Source organism: Lepidochelys kempii, chromosome 1, assembly GCF_965140265.1.
Source record: "Lepidochelys kempii isolate rLepKem1 chromosome 1, rLepKem1.hap2, whole genome shotgun sequence".
NCBI lineage: Eukaryota > Metazoa > Chordata > Testudines > Cheloniidae > Lepidochelys > Lepidochelys kempii.
In genome coordinates, this window is record NC_133256.1 from 19,627,035 (window position 1) to 19,643,113 (window position 16,079).

The following is a 16,079-nucleotide window of genomic DNA, read 5'->3' on the forward strand; positions in this document are numbered from 1 at the left end:
AGTGAATCTCAGAGCCCAGGTCAACAGATTTGGGCTTGTGCTACTGTGCTAAAAAAACAGCTGTGTAGATGGTGTGGCTCAGGTTGGAGCTTGGCCTCTAAAGCCCACTCCCTTCCCTGAGCTACGAAGTCTACACAGCTATTTTTAGTGTGGTAGAGTGAGTCCCACAAGCCAAAGTCTGTTGACCTGGGCTCTGAACCTTGCTGCCACGGGCTCCCACTCACTTTGTAGTCTTCTAGTAATTCTAGAGGGGTAGCTAAATGTCAATGGAATATGAATGTCTGCTGAAAAACTAAACCACACAACTTTTAGAGTAGGTTTTATGCCAATTAGCAATGCAGGTGTAGGAACAAAGGGTTCGTAAGAATGATGCCCGTACATTATTTGCAGATGCTCACTCAAAAGCTACATCAAAGCACATTTCAATCATTCTGAAGTCGGCATACTTAAAGCAAAATACTGACTCATGAAAACATACTGAAAACATGCCTCAACTCGTTAAAATAAATGTGAATTAGTTGACATGCAGAACCATTTCCTATTCAACGCTCTTTTTCTAAGTAGAATGGGTGTTTGTTGTCTGGAAATTTTGTATCTTTAGCTATACAAATATAGAGAGTGAAGAGCCATGGATTGCCCCTCCAGAAGTGGTAATATTCTCATTGACATCATAATTGCATTGAGGAAAGTACATGGCTCTGTGTGTTTTCAGATGTTTCCACCTAACCTGATCTAGTTAAGCATTTATATTACACACCCATCAAGGTAAAATCTGAGCTCCTAAATATTTACTTTACTTACCAATGTGTTTGATCACTCTAAGAAGGTGGTAGAAGGGGAGACACATGTAACCCCTTGTCACTTTCACTTCATGTTCCTGTGCACTGAGCAAGTGAAAATCATGTGCCAGTGAGGAAGAGGGCAGATGAGTGAGTGTTTGGGTGGGGCACTGAGAGGCCCATGACCCTTCCCCAGTATGGACTAGGATGCCTGCTACATCTCTTAAAAAGGCTAAACATGCTCGTAATTAGTCTCTGGTAATTTCTGGCCAGGAGTTTTGTGGCACAGATATTGAAGGTTCTGGTTGCACGTGACTCCTTGCTATAAAGTCAATGCTATTAGTCCATCACTCTCAGAAGAAACTACTTAGAGGCTCTCTTTGATCATTATTATATTTACAAATCAAAACAACAGTTCTAGGCTTCAATAATACGTCCTATGAGGCTGAGCACCTGAGAGGATGGGAGGAAGCACACAGCCTGATTAACAGGTTCAGAGGCATTATGCCTTAGAACAATGCCTCCATCTGCTCCTAGGTTAAGTAACTTGCCAAAGGAGACATCAAGAAACAGTAAGAGAGCCAGGAGTCAGACCTTCAACCTGATCACCCCATTAACTGGATGCATACATCTCCCACTGAAGTGAATACAGCCTCAGCAGTCACCCCTCTCTCTTAGTCCCTTGCTCAAACCTTCTGATCATATCCCCTTTACATCACTGCATGGAGAAGAAACAGTTTGCTCTAAGGATAAAAATTAAAAACAGAGGTGCTCTTTATTCTAATATAAAAAAACATAAATGGTCTTTCCTAAGCAAATCACCTGTCTAAATTCCATTGAAAAACCTAATCCTTCCTTCAAAGACAAGTGGTTATCTCTCAACTATGATGAGAGGCTGGGAAAATTGTTTGTTTCTGGACATTTCAAAGAGGTAAACCATCTAGAAAATCATGATCTAGTTCTGCATGTGCTCTACTCAAATCTCCCAGAAGCTTAGAAAAAGTAACATTCAGTTCTCACACTGAACAAATTTCATGTAAACAAGTTATTTCTAATACCAATAGGTGTCCAATAATTGCCTTGTGCTGCGACAACAAAACATAATTTTGTTCTGGGAAAAAAACATAATGTATTTGTTGGAGTGTTATTGATGGCTTGTTCTATTTATATACCCAAGTTCACTTGTAAATTACTGTGGAAGAACATACTTTGCAATGATAACATTTCAGTGATTGTAACTAAAATATCCGCTACTGTTTGAGGTGAGATAAGCCTAAATCAAAACCTCACATTAAAGTGTCCCCAAACTTGGGATCTGGATCCATATTCAAGCTTTTTACTCAGGCTCATTTCTAAAATATTCCTTGTCACCCACCTTGTCTTTCTGATACTATCCTTGTGGCAGATTAGGCACCCGCAAAGAGGCAGGAAGATTGCTCCTAGATACAATGGTTTCCCGTTCCTGGGGAGTACAACCACAAGAGTCTCCTTTTTCTATGACAGCAGTCAGAATACAAACTGATGCTCATATTTATTGCAAGATTTAGTACTCATTCTAAGGACAGTGCTCAGAGTTCTCAGCATAATATTACACAGGTAGCCACTCCCAGTCGCTAGGAGAAGAACAGACCTGGAAGGTCGTTGCAGAGCAGAGCAAAGTCCCTGGAGTTAGGGCATGGGGAAGAAGTCTGACTGAGAAAGGGAACAAAGATGTTTAGTTCAGTGTCAGTGCCTACACCACCTTCACTAAATCTCCTACACCTGGCCCTTGTGGGCAGATTCACTTTGTTTAATTTGTTTCGACCTCTGTTCTACTTAGTAATTCATCCCACGTGTAATCCTACACATTTTAATGTTCGACACTTCCATTACCCTTCACTAAACACCTATTGCTAGTCTCTTAATACCAAATTTGGAAGAAGGGGAAAAAGGACTGTATCTCACACACACACACCTTGGACTGTTAATCCCCAGTTGGTACCCACTGCCTCATTATCAGAAAGAAATTAACCTGGAGGGAATTCAGAGAAATGCAACAAAATTAATGGCAATAGAAGGGACTGGCGTACAAAGAAAGATCAAGGGCTGTCACGTGCAATTCTTACTCACTTGCATTAGTGCAATCCTTTATGTGTGCGTGTGTGTTATAGGTCCCACTTAGTGCTTGATTTGCAGAGGACAAGTCAACGTGACAAAATTAAGTTGACCTAAGTTACATCACCATACAGCCACTGCAGTAATTGAATCACTTTTGCATGTTCACACTATACTCCTTGTGTCAGTGGTGTGTGTCCTCACCAGTAACGCTTGCACCAATTTACCTGTCAGTGTGGGGCATTGTGGGATGGCTTCTGAAGACAGCAACAGTTGATGTAAGCAATGCAGTATCTACATTGACACTGTCGACCTAATTACATCAACTTAGTGCTACGCCTCTCGCGGAGGTGGAGTTATTAAGTTGGTGTCGTGGGTGAATTACATTGGTGGGAGCTACATTTTAGTGTAGACACTTACAGAGTTAGGTTGACATAAGCTGCCTTACATCAGCCTAACCCTGTAGTGTAGACCAGGACCCAGTCTGTTACAGACCCGGCTAGAGAGCTCTGGCTCTGTAGCTTGTGCTTTTAGCTGTGGAGAGCCCCAGTTCAATCCCGGGTGCAGTGACCAAAATGGTGGGCATCCTACTATAGCACTTATTGAGGCAAACTGTCTCACAAGCTAATCATGAAAATGCTCACCCAAGACAGCCAGGGTTGCATAATTGGGTCTAAGAGAGAAATGTGAACTTGTTTGACTAACTTATGACTAACAAACCCACTGGGAATAGGATTTTCAACTGTGTTCAGAATATTGGCCTAAATCTGCTCTTACTGAAGTCAACAGTCCAGCTCCCATTGACTGTAATGGGAGAAGAGTTAGGCCAATGCAGAGAACTTTTGAAAATCCTATCCAAAATGTGCTTCAAAAAACCCACAGATTGATGTGGGGTATAAATAGGGTAATGGACTAAAATAAAGACAAGAAAAAAATTATGCTGAATATTAGGAAAAGCTTCCTGACTATGAGCTAGATCCACAAAGGGACTTCAGGCACAGCCTCGCCCTGCAGCATCTAACGCTGAGATGCTTTGCCACCCGGTGGAATATACAGCCCTAGGCTCCTTGTAAAATGCATGGGGAGAGAGAGGCATCTAAGAATGGGATCCACAAAAGCCAGCATGCTGAACAGGGAGCTGCCGAAGCTAGCCAATAGGAAATGCTGAGGAGAGGGGTGGATGCTAAACCCACCCTTCAAAAGGGCCCAGGCACGTTAGGTGCCTAAGTCTGGGCTGGAAGGAAGCGCCTATTTCTGCTTGAAACCCTCTCCTGGAGTAGGTGCCGAATGCTTTTTTCCCCTCCAAGAATCCCCCCACCAGAGCAGACAATGTAGTAATATCATTGTCTTTATTTTTCTTTGAAGTATGTAGTCAACTACCTGTAAATGGTGGGAGATGGGCAGTTGCCTTATGCTAATCCATTGAATAATGGTGCTATACCCCCCTTAATAGGTTTTAGCCCAGTGGTTAGAGCACCTACCTGGATATAGGAGATGTGGATTCACTTCCCCCCTCTGATTAAGGTGAAGAAGGGATTTGAACTTGGATTTCACCAGGCTAATGCTCTAACCTTTGGACTATGGGGCATTCTGGGGCAGAATACTCTCGCTCCTTTTGAAGCAGTTATTTTTATAAATAACTAAATATCCACTGCTCAGCAAGTGAGAATGACTGTGTAGCCCAGGGCTTAGGACCCTCACTTGGGAAGTAGGAGACCCAGGTTCCAGTTCTTTGGCATCAATGCATACTTAATAATTTATAAAAAGTGAAACAACTTCACCATCACCACCTGTTTTGTGTGGGTTCAGCTATGCCCTGAGAACACATGCCAGACTGGGTTCCACAGGCAAGATAGGTGGGGGAATGCCTCGTCTGAGGATCCCGCTGGGGCTTGTGCATGAGACAGTAGTCACCTGGGCACCGAGACAGCAGTTCACATGCTCATTGTCAGAAACGTACGCGCATAGGGGACTTTAATGGTGGCTATTTCGGCACCTGGTGAGGCTGAGTATGGGTCTTGAGGATCTCAGTGGCACCTAATTGTTGGACTTAAACATGTAGAGTGATTAGGGTGACCAGATGTCCCGATTTTATAGGGACAAGTCACAATTTTTGGGTCTTTTTCTTATACAGCTCCTATTACCCCCCACCCCCATCCCAATTTTTCACATTTTATGTCCGGTCACCCTAAGAGTGATAGTTAGGCGCTTCGGTGTATCTTCCTGTGTGAGGCTAAGGAACACCTTCCTAATGGAAATGATGGAAGCCTCAGACTTCTGACATTTAAAATTACACTGATCAAAACACTAACAAACATATGCTTGGAAAAAATTGTGCACCAGTGGAGGAATGGACTAGATGACCTAACAGGTGTTTCCCACCTCTAGCTTTGTCATAACCATAAAGCTAAGGGTAGCTTAGAATTCCTCCCTACCTGTGAGGGGCTAAGAAGCTCAAATAACCTGGTTGGCACCCGACCAAAGGGGAAAGAAGATACTTTCAAATCTTAGGGGGGCGGGGGAGGGAAAGGCGTGTGTTCTCTGTGGAAAGCAGAGAAGCATCAGGTCAAAAACACTCCTTCTCCTATAAACCATCTTGTACAAGTTTCTGATATTACAAAAAGAGTAAGTAAATAAGGCAGGGCGCGTTAGATTACCTTTTGTTTTCAACTTGTGAATTTTCCCTTTGCTAGAGGGAGGTTTATCCCGTTTTTTTTGTAACTTTAAAGTTTATATATATTTTTAGAGGTTGACAACGTAACCAAATGTTTCCTGTCTGTCACTGTATTCTGTTAATTTAGAGATCAAAGGGAGATGTTAACATTTAGATGAACTGTGAATGTAGTAATATCATTGTCTTTATTTTTCTTTGAAGTATGTAGTAAACTACCTGTAAATGGTGGGAGATGGGCAGTTGCATTATGCTAATCCATATAGCAAATTACTGGGGGCACTTAGGAAATAGGTCTTAATTCAAAGCCACAATACTTCACCCAAGAAACATCTGCTGTCAAGAGGCTGCCAGAGAATTATAAAAAGAACTCTAGGACCCCGATCCTATATCTAAGATCAGCTTAAGCTTCATCAGGGAAGTTTGAGTCACAAGACTGAGGTCTCCAGCTCCAGTCTGGATCACCCTGATATTGGACATTAGACTGTAACCCATGGAACTAATTCTGAAAGAACTCTTGGCAACTCTAAAGCTCACCATCTCTACTGTGAAACTGACCTAAGAATTTTATTCATGTCTGTATGTATAATGATCTTTTAACCTATACTCTCTTTTCTTTTTTAATACGTTTAGTTTAGTTAATAAGAATTGGCTGTCAGTGTTTATTTGGGTAAGATCTGAAATATTCATTGACTTGGTGGGTAATGTGTCTGATCCTTTGGGATTGGTAGAACTTTTCATAGGATGAACAAGATTTTCAGTAATCTTCATCATGTCTGACTTGGCTGTCTAGGTAGGAGCCCCATGCTGGATTGTTTTAAGGGAGATGTGTTTTTGGCTTCTGGGTAACCAGTAGTAACTAGTTGTAGAAGCCGTTTTGTTGCTGGCTTGGTGAATCTAAGTATAAGAATAACCACCAGTTTTGGGGATTGTCTGCCCCATTCTTTGCTGTTTGTCCTGATTGAGCAATCTCAGTGCGGCCGCCCTGGGACCCCGGTCACACTAGTGGATAATGGATTTTGTTTTTTAAAGTGAATGTAGAGTTGAAAAGCACTGACAACATAGGGCTCCAACAGAAACAGAAAATAACTATTTACACATTATGAAGGGCATACTCCATCTTATGCTTTCAGATACTTGAACAATTTGATGGAAACAGGCAAACTTCATGAATATTAGACACTCAAAGTAAGCTGTTGTAAAACTCTTTTCAAAAGAGTTACAAGATCTGTCATAAAAAATGCCTCCAGCCCACATTCAAGAAACAATATATGATTGGAGGCGGGGTGGGGAGGGATGCAAGAAAGATGCTATTTTTGTCTGCTAAAAGACTTGCTGCAATTATTGCAGTTAAGAGTAAAGCAGATTATAGTCTAGTTTCTTTTCACTTCTGTGAATTTTCCATCCTCCAGTGCTGATGATTCTCAGTGAAAATCTTACAAGCATCAACTACTGTATGCCTTAAATTTAGAAAGGGAAAATTTATTTTATTAAGTTTAAAGCCTACAGTAGGTGAAGTTTCTAAGTGCTGAATAGGCAACTTGGCAAATATGACGTTACTCGATATTACTGACATACTACCCTTCTATCAGAATAACGGGGAAGTTCAGGCCTCAGTACAGCTCAGGAGAAGGGTTCAAAGATTACTTTTAAATCACCTTTGTGCTTCCCAATTCTGGTGGCCCTCTAACTCCATTTCCAGGACATGCCATAAACTAGAGCAACCTTGGGGATGCTCTATTTTATGCTAGCTGCCAATGACCCCAAGGGGCTGTTTTGATAGTCAGAGATGGCTGAGGCACAGGGACATCCTGGCTGTGTTACCTTACCATTGGCCATGCTCCCTGTGCCTGAGGGTAGAGGGAGGCAGCGTCTGAGCCGTTATGGCAGCTTGATACGACCTGGGGATTTTTCTACATAGTAGGTAGTTAAGCCAGTTTAGCGTGCTTTATACTTTGCTGTATCAGTGCAAAGAAGCTGTAATGGACCAGAGGGAGTGACCATTTACTTTGCTATTAAAACCATGTACAATAATGACTATGAAAGCCAAAATTGGAAGGAGCAGAGATGTGTGAATAGTTGTATTATTATAACAATTAAATGCATCAAACTAACAGTTTTAGTAGAAAGCTCAGCCAATAACTTCAAGGTTTATTCCTGTTGGATGAAATTACACTTGCTATTTATATCACTATATGTAATCACTTCATATTACCTATGGTTTAGCATCACTAATTGGATTTATATTATTCCCATTATTAATCTCATTTAGGATTAAGATGAATTTTTGCCCCGCATAAAATATTTTAATGTTTCATACACTGCTTGTACCTAAATAGATTTATTTAAGAAGGGAAAAACAGATTTTAGCGCAGACTAACGAACTAAAATAAATTTCCAAAGGGTTGAACAGCGTGATTCTGTAATTATGCAATTTCCTAAATGTTGCAACAAGTAATGGAATGAGTGGCTGGGAGATTAATGTTACATTGATGGCAAAGATAGAAGAACATTGTAGGAAATTATGGGATAATTAAATTTTCACCAGGGTCTGGTAAGGACCATTAGTAACAAGAAAGAATTATTCCCGCAAGGTTTTGACAGTATAATGGACATTTTAAGAAGTGATCTGACTGACGATACAGTACCTGTTAAAAATTCACAAGGTTCCAGAAGAATTGTTATTTCAAATGAAAAAAATTTGTTTTGACTTTGCAGGAGGTCATATCGATTATGTCACTTGCATACAGAAATAATGTACATAGAGCCTGATTCTGATCCCAGGTATGTTGGTGTAAATCTGGAAAAATTCTATTTAAGTCAATGCAGTTCTTAATTTGCACTGAGATCAGAATCTGGTCCACACAGAGGAGACAGAAAGTGCTATTTGCAAGAGTGATTTTCTTTTCTTAAGAATTTTGCAAAAGAAATATTATGTGTATTATGTTAGCACCTGGATTTCCCACTGAAAATGGGACTCCATTATGCTAGGTTCTGGTCATGCCCAAAACAAAACACACTCCCCTCTCTGAAGAGGTTACAGTCTACATGGACAAGACAGATGAAGACTGGGAGAAAGGAAGTGTTATCATTCCAGTTTCCATTGACGGGGAACTGTGGCACAGCAAGACTAAGAAGTGGGATTTTCAAAAATGTGCCATGTTGGCCCAACTCTTCTTCTATTGAGAAGCCTATGGGAGTTTTATGCTGATGGTTCTGAGACTCCCATCCTTTGTGGATTGCTAAAGCCCTTACAAGTAAGTGTTGTCCCATTTAAGTCATTTGGACTATCTGCACAAGTAAAGACTGGTAGAATAGCATCTGTAACGTGTTCACCTAATGCTGTAAATGTGAAAAATGTCTCAGTGGGAAAATATAATTGGATGTGTATGATTATTATACTTTTTTATATGACTACACTCTTTCTACAACTCTTGCCATCCAGAATATTAGACTAACCACTACTTAGCATTCTTCAAAATGTCATATTACATCAACTTAAGATATGGCAGAACACGCTTTGGACTTCTAGAACAGTGAGATTCTTCTGTATTAATATGCCAATTGAAGGGGAATTTAAACAAAAAAAGTTTTAACCAGTTAGAATCATCCCTTCTGGAAATATTTTGCTAGTGAACAAACAAGTTCAAAATTACATTCTGGGCTGGCTGACCCTTTATGCTTACTGTGGTACAAGTCTCTGTTCAATGTCTGTCACAACCATTAAAGTATTAAATTAGAAACATAAATTTTACTTCTCTGACTGATACTTTCAACTTTGCTATTAGTTTTAAAAACTTTTGAAGTAAGAGGATTCATCTCTCTCTCTCTCTCTCTCTGTATGTCATTAAACAAACATACGTGTCAATGAATTTTGAAAGTTTTCCTTTCCCAAGCCAAATACTTAACTAAATCCCATCAATAACAAAGAATGCTATTTCTTTTCTTATTATCTCCCTGTTAGGAGGCAATGTCTATTAGTACTATAGTACAAGAGGATATTAATTATTTAGCAGATCATGTCATACTTTACATTTTTCACAATACTCCAAACCTTAGTTAAAACAATCTCCTTCTCTTTCTTGTGTTGCCATAATATGCTCAATTTTAAAACAGACATAGCAATTTCATTTAACTCTTTGACAACAGAGACATTCTGGCATCTTTTAATATGATTCTTTTTTACATACCCCTTTTGCATCAATCACACCAGGTTTCGCATTAAACTTCACAGTCTTCAAACGTGCACGCTCCTTTCTTTCAACTCTGAAGAAAATTGAAGAAAAATAAATCATCGCATCAGGATTATATTTTGTATTTATATAGTAACTTTCACCCAAGGGTCTCAAAGCACTCTCTAGACACTAAGTCTTACAGCACCCCTGTAAAATAAGTAATTATTATTATTCCTGTTTTATAAATGGGTAAACTAAGAAACACAAGGTGTCAAGTGGCTTCCCAAAGTCACACAACAATTCAGTGGCAGATATGCAACTAGATCCCAGGAATCCTGACTCCTAGTACCCTCTTTTAATCATTGAAACAATGTTGCTTCCCAAAACAAATAGATGTTGGGTATAGTTTTCAGAAGTATCTAAGTCCTATTTTCAAAAGTGAGTTAAGCACTTATATGTCTAAATCCCACTGACTGTCAATTAGACTAAGGGCCAGATTTTTCAGTGGGAGTTACAGGTGCAAATTACCTTAAAAAAATCTGGCTCTAAGTGCCAAAGTTATTTTTGAAAATGGGATATAAACTCCTAAATCACTTGGGTGCTTTTGAAAATTGTACCCTTGGAAAACAGTATTCAATATACTTAGGCATGAATTTACTATTTTCAAAACTAGTTGAAATGTTAGCTTTAAAAATTCTCATCTGAAATTGTAGGGATGCTGTATCTTAAATTATACACCTTTTCAAGTGTAGAGAAGTTTTGCTCGAGGCCTTTAAATTACTTTACATATGTAAAAAGAAAAGGAGTACTTGTGGCACCTTAGAGACTAACCAATTTATTTGAGCATGAGCTTTCGTGAGCTACAGCTCACTTCATCAGATGTTTACCGTGGAAACTGCAGCAGACTTTATATACACACAGAAATCATGAAACAATACCTCCTCCCACCCCACTGTCCTGCTGGTAATAGCTTATCTAAAGTGATCAACAGGTGGGCCATTTCCAGCACAAATCCAGGTTTTCTCACCCTCCACCCCCCCACACAAATTCACTCTCCTGCTGGTGCTAGCCCATCCAAAGTGACAACTCTTTACATAATCAAGTCGGGCTATTTCCTGCATAGATCAAGGTTTTCTCACATCCCCCCCACCCCCATACACACACAAACTCACTCTCCTGCTGGTAATAGCTCATCTAAACTGACCATTCTCCAGGTTTAAATCCAAGTTAAACCAGAACATCTGGGGGGGGGGGGGTAGGAAAAAACAAGAGGAAACAGGCTACCTTGCATAATGACTTAGCCACTCCCAGTCTCTATTTAAGCCTAAATTAATAGTATCCAATTTGCAAATGAATTCCAATTCAGCAGTTTCTCGCTGGAGTCTGGATTTGAAGTTTTTTTGTTTTAAGATAGCGACCTTCATGTCTGTGATTGCGTGACCAGAGAGATTGAAGTGTTCTCCGACTGGTTTATGAATGTTATAATTCTTGACATCTGATTTGTGTCCATTTATTCTTTTACGTAGAGACTGTCCAGTTTGACCAATGTACATGGCAGAGGGGCATTGCTGGCACATGATGGCATAGATCACATTGGTGGATGTGCAGGTGAACGAGCCTCTGATAGTGTGGCTGATGTTATTAGGCCCTGTGATGGTGTCCCCTGAATAGATATGTGGGCACAATTGGCAACGGGCTTTGTTGCAAGGATAAGTTCCTGGGTTAGTGGTTCTGTTGTGTGGTATGTGGTTGTTGGTGAGTATTTGCTTCAGGTTGCGGGGCTGTCTGTAGGCAAGGACTGGCCTGTCTCCCAAGACTTGTGAGAGTGTTGGGTCATCCTTTAGGATAGGTTGTAGATCCTTAATAATGCGTTGGAGGGGTTTTAGTTGGGGGCTGAAGGTGACGGCTAGTGGCGTTCTGTTATTTTCTTTGTTAGGCCTGTCCTGTAGTAGGTAACTTCTGGGAACTCTTCTGGCTCTATCAATCTGTTTCTTTACTTCTGCAGGTGGGTATTGTAGTTGTAAGAAAGCTTGACAGAGATCTTGTAGGTGTTTGTCTCTGTCTGAGGGGTTGGAGCAAATGCGGTTGTATCGCAGAGCTTGGCTGTAGACGATGGATCGTGTGGTGTGGTCAGGGTGAAAGCTGGAGGCATGCAGGTAGGAATAGCGGTCAGTAGGTTTACGGTATAGGGTGGTGTTTATGTGGCCATTGTTTATTAGCACTGTAGTGTCCAGGAAGTGGATCTCTTGTGTGGACTGGACCAGGCTGAGGTTGGTGGTGGGATGGAAATTGTTGAAATCACGGTGGAATTCCTCAAGGGCTTCTTTTCCATGGGTCCAGATGATGAAGATGTCATCAATATAGCGCAAGTAGAGTAGGGGCTTTAGGGGACGAGAGCTGAGGAAGCGTTGTTCTAAATCAGCCATAAAAATGTTGGCATACTGTGGGGCCATGCGGGTACCCATAGCAGTGCCGCTGATCTGAAGGTATACATTGTCCCCAAATGTGAAATAGTTATGGGTAAGGACAAAGTCACAAAGTTCAGCCACCAGGTTAGCCGTGACATTATCGGGGATAGTGTTCTTGACGGCTTGTAGTCCATCTTTGTGTGGAATGTTGGTGTAGAGGGCTTCTACATCCATAGTAGCCAGGATGGTGTTATCAGGAAGATCACCGATGGATTGAAGTTTCCTCAGGAAGTCAGTGGTGTCTCGAAGGTAGCTGGGAGTGCTGGTAGCGTAGGGCCTGAGGAGGGAGTCTACATAGCCAGACAATCCTGCTGTCAGGGTGCCAATGCCTGAGATGATGGGGCGCCCAGGATTTCCAGGTTTATGGATCTTGGGTAGTAGATAGAATATCCCAGGTCGGGGTTCCAGGGGTGTGTCTGTGCGGATTTGATCTTGTGCTTTTTCAGGAAGTTTCTTGAGCAAATGCTGTAGTTGCTTTTGGTAACTCTCAGTGGGATCATAGGGTAATGGCTTGTAGAAACTCGTGTTGGAGAGCTGCCGAGCAGCCTCTTGTTCATATTCCGACCTATTCATGATGACAACAGCACCTCCTTTGTCAGCCTTTTTGATTATGATGTCAGAGTTGTTTCTGAGGCTGTGGATGGCATTGCGTTCCGCATGGCTGAGGTTATGGGGCAAGTGATGCTGCTTTTCCACAATTTCAGCCCGTGCACGTCGGCGGAAGCACTCTATGTAGAAGTCCAGTCTGCTGTTTCGACCTTCAGGAGGAGTCCATCTAGAATCCCTCTTTCTGTAGTGTTGGCAGGGAGACCTCTGTGGATTAGTATGTTGTTCAGAGGTATTTTGGAAATATTCCTTGAGACGGAGACGTCGAAAATAGGATTCTAGGTCACCACAGAACTGTATCATGTTCGTGGGGGTGGAGGGGCAGAAGGAGAGGCCCCGAGATAGAACAGCTGCTTCTGCTGGGCTGAGAGTATAGTTGGATAGGTTAACAATATTGCTAGGTGGGGTGAGGGAACCATTGCTGTGGCCCCTTGTAGCAAGTAGTAGTTTAGAAAGTTTAGTGTCTTTTTTCTTTTGTAGAGAAGCAAAGTGTGCGTTGTAAATGGCTTGTCTAGTTTTAGTAAAATCCAGCCACGAGGAAGTTTGTGTGGAAGGTTGGTTCTTTATGAGAGTATCCATTTTTGAGAGCTCATTCTTAATCTTTCCCTGTTTGCTGTAGAGGATCTTGATCAGGTGATTCCGCAGTTTCTTTGAGAGCGTGAGGCACAAGCTGTCAGCATAGTCTGTGTGGTATGTAGATTGTAATGGATTTTTGACCTTCAGTCCTTTTGGTACGATGTCCATCTGTTTGCATTTGGAAAGGAAGATGATGTCTGTCTGTATCTGAAAACCTTGATCTATGCAGGAAATAGCCCGACTTGATTATGTAAAGAGTTGTCACTTTGGATGGGCTAGCACCAGCAGGAGAGTGAATTTGTGTGGGGGGGTGGAGGGTGAGAAAACCTGGATTTGTGCTGGAAATGGCCCACCTGTTGATCACTTTAGATAAGCTATTACCAGCAGGACAGTGGGGTGGGAGGAGGTATTGTTTCATGATTTCTGTGTGTATATAAAGTCTGCTGCAGTTTCCACGGTAAACATCTGATGAAGTGAGCTGTAGCTCACGAAAGCTCATGCTCAAATAAATTGGTTAGTCTCTAAGGTGCCACAAGTACTCCTTTTCTTTTTGCGAATACAGACTAACACGGCTGTTCCTCTGAAACTTTACATATGTACAGGCTCACCTCAAATGGTATTTCTGTGGAAACTTATGACACTTGGAGGCAGAACAGAGATGGACATAGCCACTCAAACACATTACAAATTGGACTTGCATATACCTTATAAACCATTGTCCTCCACAAACATGATTAAGCACAAGCAGATGAGGGATGTGAAAAATGCACTTTTTCTCCTGTTTGATTCAGCGTTGGCTAAAGTATTCGATTACTGAAAACAAATATCAGGGGATATTGTGGGATTTGATAATCTGGGATGGCAGTGGATTTGACAGATGGCTAAGCATGGCATAGGCCTGAACACTGAGGGGTGCTTAAGCACCCCTGGAAAAAATGGTGCGTGCTGAGCATCCACCGGCAACCCCTTTATCAGTGCCTCCCCCTCTCTCCCAGTGCCTCCCACTCGCTGCAGATCAACTATTCTGCGGCATGCAGGAGGTGCGGGGGCGGGAGGGGGGAGAAACGAGGGCGGGTTGTGCTAGGGGAGGGGGCAGAACAGGGTGGGAAGAGGCGGGGTGGGGCGGGAAGAAGCAGGGTGAGGTCTTCGGGGAAGAGGTGGAGTGGGGCGCGGTCTGGATTGGAGCCGGGGGGACCATCCCCTGGCACATTGGAAAGTTGGCGCCTATGAAGCAAGGCATTGGTGATGGAGATATTAGAATACTGTACACAGGTTTGGTTTAAAAAGGATGCTGAGAAACTGGAGAGGGTAAAGAAAACGCCACAAAAAATGGTTTGAAGGCTGGAGAAAATGCCTTACAGCAAGAGCTCAATGTATTTAGTGTATCAAAAAAGGAGATTGAGAGATGACTTGATTACAGTGTTTAAGTACCTTCACGGGGAGAAAATACCAGTTACTAAAGGTGGTAACTAGAAAAGTTACTCTTTAATCTAGCAGAAAAAGGCATAAATCCCCCCTCATAGTTGGAAGCTGAAGTCAAATAAATTAAAATAGGAAATTTAGGCACATATTTTTAATGGTGAATTTGATTAACCACTGGAACAAACTACAGAAAGTGGTGGATTCTCCATCTCTTGATACCTTCGTATCAAGACTAGATGCCTTTTTGGAAGTTATGCTTTAGCCAAGCACAAGTTACTGTAAACCCAGTAAGGGTTTAACTGGGTGAAATTTTAGTGGCCTGTGATATACAGTAGGTCAGACAAGATGATCTAATGGTCCCCCTTGGCCTTAAACTCTGAGTCTATGCCCTTGTTTTCTATCATTGAGTGGACTAACAATATTTTTAAAGGAAGTGTGATTAAAATTTAAAGTGCATTAACATAATGAAATGTACACAGCATATGGTATAATATGAAAGCTATACCATATGAAACTCTAGGAATTTGGAAAGTGTGTAATTAAATATGCATTACTATAAGCATCTGATGTATTATATAGTGCACTCTTGAGTACTGCAAGTACAGAATGCTTAAATAATGGGAAATTCAAAATAATCTAAAGCAAGAGAGAGAGAGATAGAAATAAAGGTACACAAAACAAAACAAAATGCAGAAAAGAAATCCAAAGGAAGCAGGAAAAAAGGGAGGAGTCTGACAATCCTTCCTCACCTTCATTGATATGGGCATTATTGTACAAGATGTCATTTATCAGCCTTGCAAAATCATCAGAAGAATTTACTAGTTGAGGCACACAAATGTGATCACCTGTTTATAATAGAAAAGGTAATTTTATCTGTTCAAAATTCTTAATTGCTCTAGTATATCTGGTGAGTACAATATCGCAAAGCTAGCCTATAAATCTACCCTCCTCTGACCTATACTGGACAGTGAATAGTTGGGAATTAAGTGAGGAATGTTAGATAAATCAGATTGGTCTAAATATTTCTTTTTCCCCCCACTTGTCTAGTGCAGTTTCTCATGTAAGAAGCTGGATTAGGTAAACGCAGATCATCTAGTTCCTGAGACTAAATACAGAGCTCTGCTAGTTTTTGAGTAGCAAAGGTAATTGGCTGATTTTTAAAAAAAATATGAAGTCTTGTCTTTTCATAGTTCAATAAACAACACAACATGCTCCCTTCTATCTGAGCGGGCTTTTATTTTTCTTACTGAAAAACACTGAAATGCAGGTTACTATAGTTACAGTTGAA

General features: G+C 41.2%; 1 protein-coding gene across 18 annotated transcripts in view; it reads right to left on the reverse strand.

Moving 5' to 3' along the window:
• The window catches only part of DLG2 (discs large MAGUK scaffold protein 2), a 1,493,215-nt gene that overhangs the window by 43,061 nt on the left and 1,434,075 nt on the right, over positions 1-16,079 (reverse strand). For all 18 annotated transcript variants that reach the window (XM_073336088.1, XM_073336081.1, XM_073336168.1 and 15 more), the window contains one exon: positions 9,735-9,810. In XM_073336088.1, coding sequence (XP_073192189.1) covers positions 9,735-9,810 — 76 coding nt within the window. The remainder of the gene's footprint in view (positions 1-9,734; positions 9,811-16,079) is intronic.